Consider the following 18,490-nt stretch of genomic DNA (forward strand, 5'->3'; position numbering starts at 1 on the left):
GCCATGGCGTTCTCAACCCCGGCTGGTGCTTAAGGGGGGGTTTGGCCACAAAACAAAAGGATTAGACACTGAATAGTGTGTTCAAGCAAGAGTCTAGAAATGAATACAGAAATGTATCACTTTATTCTTGCATCTCATATTTCACTTTCAATCTCACACATGACAAAGTGAAAGTTAAATTGCTTTTTTTTCGCTACTGGAAATAATAAAGTGACAGTATAAGCACAATGAGGGGGTGTAAAATGTTAAAGACTTATCTGTTATAACAAACAGAACTAATCAGAGGACACTCAAAGGACTCGAGTTTGGCAAACAAAACTGAATGTTCATTTAAATCGATGTTGATTATTCCATTCTAAAAACATGCAATTACATTTAATTGCAGACTAGCTGTACTGTTTATTGACCTCTCTAATTTTGCTCACCTTCACTGCCATTAATCTTCACTACCAAGAATTAGCAGGCTGCATTTATCTGACTATATTTTTAAATCCTTGCAGTAGACGATTAAGGCAGGGTATTGGTATCCTGTTTGGCACATATGCCATCAAATTAACTGAGGTGTTTGTCAGAAAAGATACACTTGCTTTCATTATTATAAATAAGAGATAATGATGTTGATTTGAAAACAGACTTTGCTGATTTCTTCTACATACAGTGAAAATAAAATGATATATTACAGTAGGCTATATTCTGTAAAGTTGAATGTAATGTACATCCCTGTTATTATACACAATAATAGCTTGATCTGTAAAAACTTTGACTGAATACATATTAGTATGAACTGAAACACCAACTGCACCCGATTCTTTCTCGCCCAACAGACATGCCTGACCTTACTAATGCTCTTAACATTTAAATTGTGTACTGCTACTCGGGCATATCCACACTATGATCATGTTCTGATTAAACTTTACAAATTTTAACAACCCTGGCACTTGAGGCAATTATAATGCTTAACATTCTTCACACAACAAATATGTTGCAAAGTTGAGACTGCCTGCCATTTCAAGCTTCTGTACTACACAGTAAGCTTGAAATGGCAGGCAGTCTTAACTTTCTCACCAGTAAATCTTATAATATCTTAATTATCGTTTAGCTTAATTCTCCGGTTACTACATATTTAGTATATTTGTCAGACACTTATTATGAGATGCTGCCTGATTTTTTCAAGATATGTTTATGCTGTTGGAGTCTCTAATATGGAGAGACTCTCACACTTGCTCACCCCTTCGTAATTCTTGTGAGACGTTGAAAGTCTAGGACTGCTGAATCATTTGTGTGAACTCTAATTTAATCAGATTGCTTATATTGTGCATTTAATGACTCTGGTGCCACTGGATGCTGAGGCAGGCTTGCATTAAACTCCACATAACTCCTCCCCTGTGTGGCTCTGGCACTCCTGGTATAGACCAACTGAAATGCATTAGCTTAATTTTTCATTTATTTATTAGCTATCTCTGTGTCTGTATACATATGCATTGACTCTTGGGATATGGACTGTATATTGTTTATGCCAGTATGCGCAACTTTAAACTGTTGGTTTTAAATTATTATTATTATTATTATTATTATTATTATTATTATTATTATTATTATTATTATTATTATTGTTGTAATTGCCAGAAAATAGATACTGAATTTACAGAATGTGTAATCAAATTAGTCATTAGACAAATTATTAACAAGGTGTAAAAATCAAGCTTCTTTTTCATGGTGCCTTTTTCAAAGTTTAAAATTATATGTGGTTATACCTGTAGCCACCTTAGAAAGGTTTCCATGGTAATCCTGTTTGTTATACAGTATATATTATAGTAAAAAAAAGTGTAATGCTGTAGGCAACATCATTAAGTTACAGTACTAATTATCAGTTTCTTTATAATTGTATCTTGCCAATCAGGAAAATCTCTTTCCAACCATTTTAAAACTATGTTTATAAATAAAACCATATACAATTAAAAGATGAAATAATCAATAAAGAAGAAAGTAGGGAACTAGAATAAAAAAGGACATAGAGGGTGAAAAAGTGATCTCAGAGAACATTCTGAAAAGGGTCAGCTTCTCAGTGCTTGGTTGCCACAGCAACCAGCCGCCCTTCCCCTTCCTCCTGTTCTCCCGAAAATATTATGAGTTGGTAGATAAGGGGGGAGAAAAGGGAACGCTCTGCTTGTTACTTCTGTTAGGAGGCTTTGATATGGACGGCTGCAGCTGAGATTGGAAAGTGTTAATTGCCTCCCTTTTGTAGAAAGCATAACGTCTGTGCCCCTTGCAATCTGCTGCCTAGACACACACACACATACAAAACACACACTCCTTTCAGTCATCTAACCTACTAGCACCATTTAAGTGAAATATTTAATATCAACTATTGTAACACAACACAAAATAGAATAGAACAAGCATTCATTAAAGGATAAAAAAAAACCTGTAGTGTCCTTTAGTCTCTCTCTGTGCAGTAAAAGACATCATTAATAAGGCTCTGTAATCAACCTGTATTCATGCTGGAATAAAGGGAAGTTTAGAGATCTGGGCAGGAAAGCTTGGCCGCTGTTCCTGAGATTATTCAAATGTTTTACCCATTTTGTCTGCCCATGAAAAGACACTAGCAAGGGCTTGTGTCATCAAGGTCTACCCTTGATCCCCTTGAAACAGAACCACCAGTCAGAACAGTGGTGAGATTATAAGGGATTGCTTTGCTCTGCTTTTACAGTGAAGCACAAAGTAGGTTCCTAAACATTTACTCGCTAAGTAAAAACTGTCAGGAAAAAGAGCAGCTTCTCTCTTCTGTTACACCTTTACTCTCTCTCTCTCTCTCTCTCTCTCTCTCGCTCTCTCTCTCGCTATAAATGTGTATATATATATATATATATATATATATATATATATATATATATATATATATATATATATATATATATATATATATATATATATATATGTGTGTGTGTGTGTGTGTGTGTGTGTGTGTGTGTGTGTGTGTGTGTGTGTGTGTGTGTTTTAAGCACTATGCTGGCCAATCAGAAGGAGAAAAAAACTTTTTTTTAACCACTACTGTCAATAGCTTCAGGATGTAAAATCGAAAGGTTATCATCAGGACAGGTAGTATTGCAGCTTCACAGCTTTAGAGTTCCTTGGTCGATCTTAAGCTTGGGTTACTGTCTCTGTGGGTGTTCTCCCCTTGTCTGCATGGGTTTTCTTTGGGGTCTCGAGTTTCCTTCAGACAACCAGAGGAAACAATTGACTGGTCGATTTGTGACTGTAAATTGCCCTTAGTGTACATGAATATATAAATATGTATGTATGTGTGTGTGTTTGTGTATGTGTGCGTGTGTGTGTGTGTGTGTGTGTGTGTGTGTGTGTGTGTGTGTGTGTGTGTGTGTGTGAGAGAGAGAGAGAGAGAGAGAGAGAGAGAGAGAGAGAGAGAGAGAGAGAGAGAGAGAGAGAGAGATTTGGGGGATGGGGTAGTCTTCCACCAAGGGAATTGCATCTACTGAATCAATAGTAGTGGCATTACAATAAAAGGTACAATAGTGGAATCAGCATTTTCTGTCAAACTACCAAACAACCTGTCTACCCTGTTATAACATGGTCTATAAAAAGAGTATATAATTTGTGTAATTGCTATAACGCTCCATCATTTATCTTTTTTTTTTATCTTTTTTTTTTAATCATCTAGAATGGAAGAATAGATCTATCCATCATTCATCATGTTTTGTCTGTTGTGATTGTCTACAATGATAATTAATTGTTAAAGCTAGTGGACGTTTTTTCAAATTTTCCAGTGATAAACTTCTGTGAAGTCCATAAACTTTAGGTTCTACTGACCAGCTTATGTTTTACACTTAATGACTGCACAGACTCCTGTAACATTTATTGAGCAGAAGATCCTGTCTTCTAACTGGGGAAAAGCAGTACTGCAAATTTCATTGATCTTTCTCATAGCAAGGTTCCTCTAAAGCCCTTTTCAGATTGGATTAGTTTTACATGGGGAGGTGGGGTAATGTAATTATTACTGGTTTGTCTCTAGTCCCGCCAGTAATTTTTTACGGACTGTGTGTTCCTGCTTCTGGAAAGATTATGTTGTATTTAAACTTATATAAATTGATTAGTAAAAATGATCTAATGTACTGTAGAGTCGCCTTCAGATGTGTTTTTGTTTATGCTATAGATTTGGGTTTGAGATCAAAACACCAATATGAGACTATAGTGAGACAAACGTCAATAGGTTACATAGGTAACCCTAGTTCCCTGAGGGAACGAGAGCTGCGTCAAAACGCTTTGGGAACGCTTTGCGTTGTTCCTGTGTAAAATCCGACTGATAGGCAGTCGTGACGTCATAGGCATGCGACATAGCGTAATCCAGGAAGCTACAAAATGGCGTTGGTAGTGACATTAGCAACTGAAAAAAGAGAAGGCAAGCGCTGCAGGGATGCAGGGATTATGGCCTGTTGATGCAGCTCTCGTTCTCTTAGGGAACTAGGTTTACATACGTAACCTAGTGACATTCCCTTTCAGGAACTGGAGCTGCATCGAAACGCTTTGGAAACGAGTATCCAATCGCGCCATACTGACCAGTCCCTGCCTAGTGTGTCTGAGCACAACCGGCATGCAGGACAGAGGAGCCGGGAGTGGCTCTGATGTACAGGTCGTAAAACCTGACAAAGGTCAGCAGGGTGGACCAGCCCGCAGTGTTAAAAATGTCCTGGAGAAAAACTCCAGCGGACCAGGCCATAGAGGCCGCCATACCCGGCTGAAATGAGCCTTGACTCCGAAGGGAGTGGGAAGACCAGAGGACTGATAACATGAAGAAATGGCCTTCACAATCCATCTGCTGAGCGTCTGCTTATTAGCTGGAAAACCTTTCCTATGAGGGCCATAGCAGACAAACAGCTGCTCTGACTTGCTCCACGGACTCGTCAGAATGACAGAATGCCTGCAGAATGACAGGTCGTGAGGAAGCCGCAGGCATCTTAGGCACATACCCCGGTTTAGAGTAGAGAAAAGCGCTGGCCATGCCTGGGGCAAACTCCAGTAAAGACAGGGCCACGAAAAGAGCCTGTAGGTCCCCAACCCTCTTAAGGGAGGAAATTGCCAGGAGAAAGGCGGTCTTAACCGACAGATACCTAAGGGTCACCTCGGCCAAGGGCTCAAAGGGGGGCTCAGATAGAGCCACCAGCACAACGGCCAAGTCCCACACAGGCACTCTGGGTCGTATCCCGGGCCTCAGCCTCCAGGTGCCACGTAGGAAATGCTCTGAGGCACATCTTGTGGGAAAGCTAACAGTCTGGCCTCCTGGTGGTGTTGAGGAGGTACCGGCACTGTATAATAAGGTGTAAACCACCCTCCCCGAAATAGGCTGCTCTGATTTTCAGGGCTGCTGCACCACTGCCTGTTTGTTTGAGGAGAGGACCACCCTCAGGTTGGCCGACACTTTCGATTTGTGCTTTTGGGCTTTACGCTGCCCGGCCGTCCCTACCTACTAGAGCTGAAGTAACTTTTGTAGGCAATACCGGAACCCTACTATATTCACATATAGCGAATGTGGGGCAAACGTATGGGCCGCATATGGGGTCTCCCAGGACCTAGATACCTTGGTGTGTAGGTCGGGAAAGAACGGTAGGCCCCAGGGCGGAGGCTGTGCCGTGGGACGCAGGAAACCCTCATCCAGCTTGCTGGGAACGCGTTGCTTCCACTTATAATCGGGACAAACTATCTCTATCTAGCGATGGCCTGCGTCACTACCTCCAGGAGCTCCTCGAACAGCACAGGCGACCTTTGGCGACGCTTTGTCTCGGCGAGAGTGGGACCTGAGCTGTGAGAAATTGCATAGCCACACAGCTAAAAATGCCAACAGTCGACTCCCTTGAGAGCCGACTAAGCATGCTCCTAAGCTAAGCAAACAACACATCGGCTGTGTTTATCATCATTGTAGAGCAATGCTTTACGATTCAGTTCGGGTCTTGTCCGCCCTGGTTCAACGGCCTCAGTCCCACCCTGGTGGAAGGCAAGCCGGCTCTAGTCATGGAACAAGAAGTAGACACTCTTCTGAGGAGGAAGGCCATCGAGGTGGTCCCTCCATCAGACAGAGATTCCAGGTTCTACAGCCGGTACTTCATAGTTCCTAAAAAGGACAGACAGTGGGTTGTATCCTATTCTAGATCTACGTCAGCTGAACCGCTCTCTGATGAGGCTCCGGTTCAAAATGCTGACCCTCAAGCAGGTTGTGTCTCAGAGCAGATCCGAGGACTGGTTTGTCACAGTAGATCTAAAGGTGGGGTTTCGGCTAAATGCCAGGGAGTGTGCTTTCTCCATCACAGAGAACCACCTATCTCGGCGTCATATGGGATTTGCCGACTATGCACAGAGGCTATGATCCACTCGGACAATACCTCTGTGGTCTCATATATCAACCACCAGGGGGGTCTCCGCTCGTGCCCTCTGTACAGGCTGGCGCACCAGATCCTCCAGTGGGCCCTCCTCGAGCACCCTCCATGGGAGATTCCACTGAGGAGGGATCACAGTCAATCAGGGGACACAATAATCCACCCCCGATCGGAGCTATGGAGGCTGTGGCTGTGGCCCTTAAAGTTGCACAGCTCTGAGGTTCTGATCTCTCGACCGTGGTAGTAGAGACTATTCTCAAATCCAGAGCTGCTTCCACATGGAGGTTGTATTCACTGTTCACTGTGTGGCTCAGCACCAATTTGACCCAGTCCACTGTGCAGTTGGTTCAGTGCTAGAGTTCCTGCAGGGACATTTCACAAAAGTGTTGGCTCCGTCCACCATTAAAGTCTATGCGTCCACCATTTGGGCGTATCAGTGTAATTTTAAGAGCATGAAAGGAGGCCTACCCACAATCCAGAGTAAAGTCTGGTTTTCTTACTTCTGCTACAGACTGGCAATTGCAGGTGGATCTAGATAAATGGCTGAAGATCCCTATCAGAATCACATCTACACAACTTTGTCAAGATGTGATCATTTGCAATTGCTACTGGGACACAGGCCGGGGTCTGATCAACCCCGGCTATGTCGCCTGGATGAGAGTGTCTGATATTGAAAGACTCAAAACAAACCAATGACCCCAGAATGCATCACTGGTGTCCCAGTGCATCTGCATGATGTATTTTGTATTATATTAATTATACCAAATTGGTGGCAAGGTCAAAGTGTAAAGACAGAAAGAACATGATTATAAAGGTACAAACTCAATATATATATATATATATATATATATATATATATATATATATATATATATATATATATATATATATATATATATCAAAAAACAATAAATGTTATTAAAACTTTAAATGAATAAATGTATTAATAAAAGATACAGACTAAATAAAAAAATATTTGTGCATTTTGTAAAACTTTGTAATAAGCAAAGTTTTAGGTAAGTAATTGCAAGTTATATTTGTCTACAAATATGACATTTTTACACAGAACACACTTAATGCTGTGTAAACTGATTATAATTACAATCTACTTCAGTGTATAAATCAGACATTTTTCTGGAAATGTTCTATATAAATAGTATTTTCCGTTCACTCAATTTCTTGATCCATATTGTTTATACCTGTGTAGTCAATAATATTCACACAGCAACAATGGATTTAATTGCAATTAACTGAAGTGTACTGAAATTACAGATTGTAATTGGCAGATAAATCCAAAAGTATTAGACAGAATCATAATTGAAAGGTCAGGCAAACAACATAAAATCGACAGGATTATGGGCAAAAAACAAACAGAAACCAGAAGCAAAATTAGAAGAAAAGGCTGGGTAATGACAACTACGGGCTGCTGAGCATATATAATCAGGTGCATAAGTATTTGCATACTTACACTGTCTTTTAAAATGTTGCCTCTTTACACCAGTGACTTCACTGTTTTGATATGAAAAACTGTAAAATATCAACTTTAAGACAAAAATAGTCCAACAAAAGTTTAGGAATGACTTTTTTACAGATTTCCTTCATTTTCACAAATGTAATTGGACAAAGTAATATAATTACAAATTTAGAAGTGATTTATTGTACATAGATGACTATATTATATTTTGATGTTCCCAAATGCAATTTTTTACTCCTTTGAGATGCATTTTCAGACTTTATAAAGCACTTATTGCATTAAAAATTCTTAATGTTGCTTTCTCTGTATATTTCAGGTCATTAGTCATCTGTACTGTGAAGTGCAAAATCGGTTTTGCAGGATCCGAGCAAAGCACTATGTATATATATGACTGACAATTACAATGTGACAATGTGACAATATATATATATATATATATATATATATATATATATATATATATATATATATATATATATATATGTTTGCCCATTCAAAATAGCTGGGTTCACCTGTACCTGCATTCTCTCTAATAGTTCTGTTTTATTCTTTTAGCATCATGATAGCTTCTTTCTCACCTCTTTAAAACTTAAAAAAATTGAGAGAACAGCTACAGAGAGAATATATTTCCATGAACAGCTATCAAATGCAAATGTAACACTTGGAATCAAGTTAGAATTGTTTAGCTCTTTAATTAAATGATGAATCGGGTCACAACTGGTCAAAACTGCTTATCAGTCAATTATCAAACTGTAAAATACTACTATATAGACAAAAGTATAGGGACAACCGACTTTTCCAGGCAAATGTGGTTCTTTTCCAAAGTGTTACCAAACTCTCTTTGGATGTGAGAGCATTAAATATTCTCATCATTTGAACTAGGCAGCCTAAAACTGTTTCATTATGACAATGCCATTTTGTACAAACCCTGCACCATGAAGCTTTATATGGGTTCAAGCAAACCTTAAGTAGTCTGCTACAGAGCTCTGATCTCAACCCTATTGAAAACATTTGGAATAACTTGGAATGCTGAATGCATCCCAGGCCTCCATACCCCTCATCAGTACCTGACTTTATTAATGCCCTTGTTCTGAATGAGCAAAAATCTCCACAACCACATTCCAAGAGTGAAGATCATAACAGCAAATGTTCTTTTTTTTTTTTTTAAATGTTTTTTTTGTTGTCGCTTGAGATTTTTTTTTTGTCCGTAGATGTTGGTGGCGACAACCCATTTGTTATTTATGCTGATAAATAAAACATATACTTAAAGGGGGGTGTATTTTTTCCATCAATGTTTGTACATTAATCAGGAGGCTATGGCATCTGTTGTCTCCTGTGGGCATGTACTTAATATAACGCCTGTCTGAATCCAAATACAAACATCTGTCTGTCCCAGTATGCAATACTGAAATTCAAGGCATGTAGCTGAAATCCTTTTCTCCTACTTTCACTCTGTCTTTTTGCAGATGATGGAAAGCTTTCCCTGGATGAGTTCCAGGCCTTCTTCTCTGATGGGACCTTGAATGAGGAGGAACTGGAGAATCTTTTCCACACAATTGATTCTGATAACACCAGGTGAATGTCCAGTTTTATCGCAGTGAAGAGGATGGTAAAACAATGTGATAATGGAACACATTCACGAACAGAAGTGAAAAGGAGTCAAGCTGACAGACAGAATGAACATTTGTGCAGAAGGGAGAGTCTGTAGCAGCTAAAATGAGAAGAAGCTTTGAGCACCCACATCATGTTAAACTAGTTTATTATGTACACATATGAAGCTGAATAGACTAGATGTGCTGTCTTTGCCTTGCTGTCTGTTTTTTCTGTTTCTCTTTATTCCTGGTCCACCTTACCAGCTACTTTTGCGTTGTTCTTCCATCATATGTTTACTGTACACATGTCCTTTATTTCTCAGCCTTTGCAGACACATTTGTGTGTGTCTGTGTGTTTCTATACGTCTTCAGTGGCAGGGATGCTCCACTGTGTACATTGTCTTTAATCACATTTCATAATGAATTATGTAAAATTGGAGTGTGTGTTGGTGCTCTGTGCTACATGTGCTCCAATTCCAGAGCACATTTCCTAAGAAATAATGAACCTCTAGAGCCTGAAGGCAAACAGGGCAGAAAAGAAGACAATGAACACACAATAAAAAAGATAAGCATAGAAGAGGTGTAGAGGGGGAAGTGTGTCGTGGGGGAGGGTTAAAGAGAAAAATGTTGACAAGCAAGAAATTATAGGGAGAATAGGAAAGGAAAGAAAGGAGAAAAAAAGTATTTCAGAATTTTTGATTATTTTGGAAATGAGCATACCAGAATACTGTTTGATTATTTAGTTTTTTTTTAGTATTGCTCAGAATTTGAATTAACCCTTTCTTGTATACTGGTGTACCATTTTGCTGTCAGAATGGTAATCGAATTTTAGGGAATTTTCTTTTAGTATAAACAAAAAGAATATATATATATATAATAGTGAATCGTTGCAAGAAACACATTACCAAACCCGAAAACACAACGACAATTCAGACAAACCGGAAAAGGTAGGTATAGTTTGTGAATGGAAACTTACCGATCATTGGACAAGACACCTGTCAGTCAAGATATCCAGGTGAATGACAAGTGTCTCGTCCAATGATCGTTTCAAAGTTTTCATTCACAAACTATACCTACCTTTTCCGGTTTGTCTGAATTGTCGTTGTGTTTTCGGGTTTGGTAATGTGTTTCTTGCAACGTGTTTCTTGCACTATATATATATATATATATAGTGAGGAAAATAAGTATTTGAACACCCTGCTATTTTGCAAGTTCTCCCACTTAGAAATCATGGAGGGGTCTGAAATTATAGGTGCATGTCCACTGTGCGAGACATAATCTAAAAAAAAAAAATCCAGAAATCACAATGTATGATTTTTTAACTATTTATTTGTATGATACAGCTGCAAATAAGTATTTGAACACCTGAGAAAGTCAATGTTAATATTTGGTACAGTAGCCTTTGTTTGCAATTACAGAGGTCAAACGTTTCCTGTAGTTTTTCACCAGGTTTGCACACACTGCAGGAGGGATTTTGGCCCACACCTCCACACAGATCTTCTCTAGATCAGTCAGGTTTCTGGCCTGTCGCTGAGAAACACAGAGTTTGAGCTCCCTCCAAAGATTCTCTATTGGGTTTAGGTCTGGAGACTGGCTAGGCCACACCAGAACCTTCATATGCTTCTTACAGAGCCACTCCTTGGTTATCCTGGCTGTGTGCTTCGGGTCATTGTCATGTTGGAAGACCCAGCCTCGACCCATCTTTAATGCTCTAACTGAGGGGAGGAGGTTGTTCCCCAAAATCTCGCAATACATGGCCCCGGTCATCCTCTCCTTAATACAGTGCAGTCGCCCTGTCTCATGTGCAGAAAAACACCCCCAAAGCATGATGCTACCACCCTCATGCTTCACAGTAGGGATGGTGTTCTTGGGATGGTACTCATCATTCTTCTTCCTCCAAACACGTTTAGTGGAATTATGACCCAAAAGTTCTATTTTGGTCTCATCTGACCACATGACTTTCTCCCATGACTCCTCTGGATCATCCAAATGGTCATTGGCAAACTTAAGACGTGCCGGGACATGTGCTGGTTTAAGCAGGGGAACCTTCCGTGCCATGCATGATTTCAAACCATTGACCAGCTCCTGTAGTTCTGGGCTGATTTCTCACCTTCCTTAGGATCATTGAGACCCCACGAGGTGAGAGCTTGCATGGAGCTCCAGTCCGAGGGAGATTGACAGTCATGTTTAGCTTCTTCCATTTTCTAATGATTGCTCCAACAGTGGACCTTTTTTCACCAAGCTGCTTGGCAATTTCCCCGTAGCCCTTTCCAGCCTTGTGGAGGTGTACAATTTTGTCTCTAGTGTCTTTGGACAGCTCTTTGGTCTTGGCCATGTTAGTAGTTGGATTCTTACTGATTGTATGGGGTGGACAGGTGTCTTTATGCAGCTAACGACCTCAAACAGGTGCATCTAATTTAGGATAATAAATGTAATGGAGGTGGACATTTTAAAGGCAGACTAACAGGTCTTTGAGGGTCAGAATTCTAGCTGATAGACAGGTGTTCAAATACTTATTTGCAGCTGTATCATACAAATAAATAGTTTAAAAATCATATATTGTGATTTCTGGATTTTTTTTTTGGATTATGTCTCTCACAGTGGACATGCACCTACGATGACAATTTCAGACCTCTCCATGATTTCTAAGTGGGAGAACTTGCAAAATAGCAGGGTGTTCAAATACTTATTTTCCTCACTGTATATATCTATGGTTATTGTATATATAGCCATGGTACAATTACAATATTCTTATTCTGTTACGGTTTTTAAATGGTATTTATATTACATTTCTTGTGGCTGACCGACATTGACCATTCATGGTCAAAGCTTCATCATTAAAAAGGGCTAGCAGAGATAGATGAACTTCAAGAGTCACAGAAAAGAGAGTAGCAGGTTATTGTCAATCCTCATCTGTCACCCACAAATGTCATGTCTATTTTTTATGCTCTTTTTTAGGTGGAGGTGGATGAGGTGCCTCTTTACATTTCTTTGTTGATAGTGCTTCTATTTTAAGTTGAGGGCAAAGGAATAATAATAATAAAAAAAAAATCAAAAGTGGGGTTGGAAAAATGGAAGCAGGCACTGATGAAAGAGGCAGATGGATAGGTGAAAGGACAAGTGAAGTGCTGTCCTCTACAGTCTTTATTGGCTGTGGTATTTTCATTATCTTCCTTTCCCTTCTCTCTCTCTCTCTGTCTCTCTCTCTCTCTCTCTCTCTCTCTCTCTCTCTCTCTCGCTCTCTGCTTTTTCTTTTCTAGGTGTTCAGATGTGCTGCTTACCGTTATGAGATGAACACATTTGAAATAGAACACAAGCTGACAGCTGTCATTGTAGAATTACACCTGCCGATCATTCCAAAAGTTTCTTCTTTTTTTCTTTCCAGTGCAGGCTGGTAGATGACAGTCTGTGTTTCAGATGAATTGGTTTTTGTGAGTGTGACAGCTCTCTAGTACATACACACTTGTATACACGTTTAATTTAAAATGTTCTCTCACCTCTGCCACCAGTATACTTGTCTTTTTGTGTTGTTTTTTGGTAATTGATTTGCTCTGATTTGCACATTAAGCCCCTTTTTATTTAGAAATTGCTTTATTGAGGAGGTTTATTTTGTCTACACATCACCGACATCACATAAACTTGAGCGTATATTTCAGTGATAATAATGAGTGCATTAAAGATCAGTGTAGGTGAATGTGTGTAACTGCCTAGTAATTCAATCTTTATCCCTGTGATTTATCTGCATGTATGAATTCTTCCGTGTCTCTTATCCCACTCTCATCTTGCCTTTCCTTTTCTATCCCTAAATATGCCACCATCTTTTCAACGATGCATTAGTAATGTTGACACCAAGGAACTTTGTGGTAAGTATCAAAAGATCTGCCTGTATGTGTGTGTCTTGGTTCAGTGGGATAGAGGATGCATAATGATGCACACTATTTTGCATGAATAATTTGGTGAAATTCACCATACTGGTTTCCAACTCCACCATGTCACTCCAGAAATGTCCAAAAAATGCACAGGAGCTTTGTAGATCCATCTGCATGGGGATAATGAATGTGTAAAAGGATATTGATGGGTGAATGGATACATAAATATAATATAAACACTCTACAAACTATATAGACTGGTCTGCCAATCTACTGATTCTAATAAAATGCATCACATTATGTTTAACTGCCTTTCACCACTGTCATAAAATATATCAAGAAGAATTCTCGCTAAGTACTGAATCTGATTTATTCTGTACATAATCCACTAAACATCAAAAGCTATAGGTTAGGCTATTCAAATCAACTGATATTTAGGGTATCTACTAAATATCAACAGCCATAAACAATGACAACGGTGTGGAATTATTTGATTGTTACCTGACAGTCGGTAGACAGTCTATAGGTGGTTTGTAGTGAAGGTATTTTTTAAATCTCGCTCCCATCTACAAGACTTGTTTTCTCCCACAGTTATTATTATTGTTTGCTCTTGTGCACAATATTGCTATTTATTAACTTTAACATTAATAAATTATATATAAAGGTGTTATTTAGTGCACTATACCTATGACCAAGATAGATTTTCAAGTTGTTGAAAATGTCATTTAATTCTATGCCAGCACCCAAAACAGTCATGTTAAAAATATGTTTGAATGAGCTTTATATTTGACTGCCTGCTCACTAGGACTATACTATTAAACAATAGATGTTTTTGATTTTAATAATTTTCCATTTTAAAATAAAATGATCTCTTAAAAGGCATCTTCCCTTCTTTACCCTACGCTTGCCTTATTATCCAGACTACTTTGCCAAACACATGGGCGACTATGAAGGTGTGCTTGCATCCCTGGAGACACTCAACCTTTCTATCCTCAAAGCCATGGATTTCACCAAGAAGGTTAGTGTAGCAAGTGCTAATTAATGTATGAGTTCTTTATGTGCACTTTATTTTGTTTTGACTTACCTGCACCTTTGTTTTCTGAAGGAAGTCAATATTTTTTCAGATCTTTTTTGGTTCCTGCTTTTGTGTAACCACGCGTGGCGGCATAGCAGTCGCTTTCACTCTGCTAAATATAACACATAGTTTTATCGTTTTACTTGAATATTCTGTTTGGTATTTGCTCCTCATTAGTGCAAGCTGGCACTCAGTGTGATACCTCAGTACACTGCTTTGCTTTAGCTACAGAAAACACAAGTCAGACACCGCTTTCTTTTTGAAGCAGATGGTTTGATTTTCAGGACACAAAAAATATATTTACATCTTTTTGGTTTGAACTGATACCTCAGTCCATGATGCAGTGATGTGTACTGTAAAAGAGTGGGTAAATAGACATTTGTGATTTTCTAAGGTTTTATGCCATTCATTTATTTGTAATGAAGACATTTCTGTTTCTAATGCTGTTGTTTTTAAGAGGAATAGCTGGAGCTTAGCTGGGTTTAGAATTTAATAAAAATGCACCAACCTGCACACAGAATGAAAATCTTTCTATCATGACTGTACATTTCAAATGAGGATGGAGAGTAAGACAAATTATAAAGAGACAGATTGTGTTGTCTTGCATGTGAGCGCAATGGGGGATAAATCTGATATAGCTCTCAGCGTCTCCCAATGTGTCATTCCTATAGCCACTTATGCCATCTGATCCATCTTACCTTGGTCATAAATCCAATGTATCTTCGATTCATTTATGTGTGCACTCAATCATTGAATGCTAGTTAAATACCTAGATTTAATTACATTTAATAAATGTGCATTTGGGTTTATTAAATGTTTTGATGAGAAATAATTCATAAACTAATTGTAGATTCCCAAAAGGGTTCCCTTTCTTGAACTGATAATTAAATAAATTGAAGGAAATTTGTTTAATTTCGCATTGAATGTCTCTACCATGTTCTATATGGCTACTGTATGACAGAAAATCTAATTTGCACCCTTTAAAGATTTCTAAATCCTGTTCTATGTACCAACAGTCTTCAAAGTCAATTATAGCAGCTTAAGTTCAAAACTTGTGTCAAAATATACAGCATCTTGGAAAAGATGTGTTAAGATACAATTATTGCCAGGGTTTAAGGCACATTTAGATTATTTATATGAAATACATATAATTCATGCCTCGTAGTGATGGAAGAGAAAAATTATTTGAATGCTTGTCCTATACGCAAGCTTTTAAATAATTTTTCTCTTCCATCTTGCTGTACATGGGCTAAATAGATTTTTATTTATTTATTTTTGTGCATTCCCCTCTCTCTGACACATGCTCTTTGACAGATGACAGGTGACTGTGTAGCTGGCCACCACCAGAATGCTATTATAATTGGTTCCTGTCATTATGTTTTGATTATGAGGTACTGAGAAAAAAGGTGCAAGAAAATATTGTGTTGAAAAAATCAACTCTCTTTAATCTTTTTTTTTTGTAACTGTTGGCGATCATAATGATGATATTGTGGAGAGCAGTGTTGATAAAGCAGGTATTTTTTTGTGACATTGCCTAGCCAACAACATAAAGGAATACTAATGAAAGAAAAGTCCTAATAAAGAATTTAGCACTTATTCTACATCTGATGCTACACTAAAAAGCAATCTTTAATGCAACCTAGGCTACATTTGTAATGGCCATGGATTTACTTGGTGCTGCAGGTTGCACCCCCAAACATTTTGGTGGTGCGGTTCAGAATCTTATTTAATGTCTTTTTTTATGATAAAGAAGGTAAAACAACAGGCACAACACGTTTTAACTGAATCAATCCCTATATTGCGAGCGAGGTTGCGCAACCTGATGCTCACGAGTCATTTAGCAAATTTGTTTACACAATAGCACTTCATTAAACTATACCATTTTTAGATGATGAGGATTCTACAGTTTTAGTTTTTTACCGTGCCGATGTTTCACCACTGTGTTTTCTTTTCGTGCTGCTGGTTGACCCTGTACTCTCCACCATTTTGCATAAGGCCTTGTTATCTTGCGGTCACACTAACTCGTAATGTGAGCAGCCCAACTAATCGATAATGGCAATTGTCAACAACGAATTTCATTATCTATTATTATCTATTTTATTGATAGAATATACAGCCCTAGTATATTTATCGTTATATGTGCAAAAGTTTGATGACACCTGACCATCACACTGTATGTGGCTTTTCCCCAAAATATTGTTACAAAGTAGAAAGCACACAACTGACAAAAATGTTTTTATATGCAATAGCATATGGATGCATGGAAAAATTTGTTGTTGGATTGTTCAACAGTTGTTGAGTGCATGCCAAAAAATATCAGAATGACATACTAGGGTTACATCAATCTCTCACACAGTGGCACCAACCAAAATACTGCTCCACTCTACTCCACCCTCAATTTTGCAGAAGCAGAGTTTAAAATCTCCCATAACGGAGACATGAAAGATTTAGATCATGATATATGCAATTTCTGAGCATCTTATACTACAAGTCCGTATTTATGTTGTAGGATCTTACATTTTTTACTCAGTTGCTTTGGAGCATTTCTTGAATCATTCTTAATATTTGGAATCCAGTAAGTGCATTTCTCAAAACAATTTGTACAAACAATTTGTACAAACAGCACAACACATTTTTCTTGCAAAAGCCTGTACTTTTCTCAAAATTCTTAGTTCATCTCTCATCTCAAAAGTAAGTACAGTAGAACCTCGGTTTGCGAGTAAAGTGGATTACTAGTGTTTTGTAATATGAGCAAACATTTTTGTTAAAATTTGCATTGGATTGCGAGCGAAAATATGATATACGGGGGTCGAGCGAGAAAGATTTTTCGACGGAAAGCAATCACATGCGGCGAGCTGTTGGTTCTGTTCGCATACCCAAGTCAGCTACCCGTGTAGAGTATTTGCCCTCAGCTACCGTATTGAAAGCAACCGTTAAAAGAATCAGTAAAAAGTTTTCTTTACCATACGTACTGTACTGTATTCTTACTGTGACCACGTGTGTGGGTAAAGCAGTGTATTTTGCGTACTGTTTAGTTGTTAAAAAGTGTAGTGATTACTGTAATAGTGAAGCAATGTCTCCCATGAAGAAGAACCCTGTAATTGAAAGACGCTAAGGAGATTCGTGATTAAAAGTGAGAAAAAAGAAAGAGATTCATGTCACTCAAAAAATTTTCATGAATCAAAAAAGCGTAAATGAAATAAAGCCACTCATTAGGGTGAATGTCATTCTGACATCAGTAGATTCTTGTTGCTTTTATTCAGCTGCCATCATTGGTTTTCTTTTCCATATCACTTGCATTAACACAGCAGATCATTGGACCGCAAATTTGATTTGACACTTGTTTTTTTACACTGGATGCCCTTGCTGATTGAACCTTCCTATTTTATTCAGACTTGCAACTGGCCCTGAGAGCACAATAGCTTGTGGCTGAGTTGGTTCCCTGCCTGTGAATCAAACATAAATACAATGTAGCACACCTCAATATCATCTTCAGTCTTCTGAACAGCCAAAGAAACAGGGTTTGGACTTGTCTTTAATCACATTGACTCAACCAACAAAAGTGCTGCAAGAATTTATGAGACATTGTGACTAACTAGAAGAGAAGATAAGGGTTGTACCCTTTTCTTTTTTGAATAAACAGGGTGGATGCGGCTGACAGCCTGCACATGTGATTACAGAATACTGGCAGCAGGACAGGGAATGTTTCCCTCTTTGTCTCATTTAAATGCTCCAATCTTGCTCTTTTGCTTAAACAGAAGGTAGGGAAGTGTCCTTAATTCTGACATTAGCAATCTCTTACTGAGACATTTTATGCAGACAACGGTCTACGAAGAAGTAAAATGTATTTATATAATAATTACTAGTATTTTAATTAGTAATAAAGACACACAGAAAGGTTTAAGGGTGAGAGCCCACCCTTAGCTGATGATCTATAATCATACTTCTCTCCTAGTCACAGAAACATAGGTAAGTAAAGTAGAAAGGCCAAAATAGTGGGGTAATAACTACATAGCTATTTTATACAAAAATTGTTAACAAAAAGGTCACAATAGTCATGCATAATTAAAACAATAAAATGAGTCATACTGTAGTTT

General features: G+C 38.3%; 1 protein-coding gene across 2 annotated transcripts in view; it reads left to right on the forward strand.

Annotated features, from left to right (window-relative positions):
* The window catches only part of necab2 (N-terminal EF-hand calcium binding protein 2), an 84,491-nt gene that overhangs the window by 24,073 nt on the left and 41,928 nt on the right, over nucleotides 1–18,490 (forward strand). For both annotated transcript variants that reach the window (XM_083552703.1, XM_083552704.1), the window contains exons 3-5: nucleotides 9,324–9,432; nucleotides 13,287–13,312; nucleotides 14,239–14,336. In XM_083552703.1, the coding sequence (XP_083408829.1) occupies nucleotides 9,324–9,432; nucleotides 13,287–13,312; nucleotides 14,239–14,336 (233 nt within the window). The remainder of the gene's footprint in view (nucleotides 1–9,323; nucleotides 9,433–13,286; nucleotides 13,313–14,238; nucleotides 14,337–18,490) is intronic.

This window comes from Silurus aristotelis (assembly GCF_946808225.1).
Source record: "Silurus aristotelis genome assembly, chromosome: 10".
In the NCBI taxonomy this organism is placed as follows: domain Eukaryota; kingdom Metazoa; phylum Chordata; class Actinopteri; order Siluriformes; family Siluridae; genus Silurus; species Silurus aristotelis.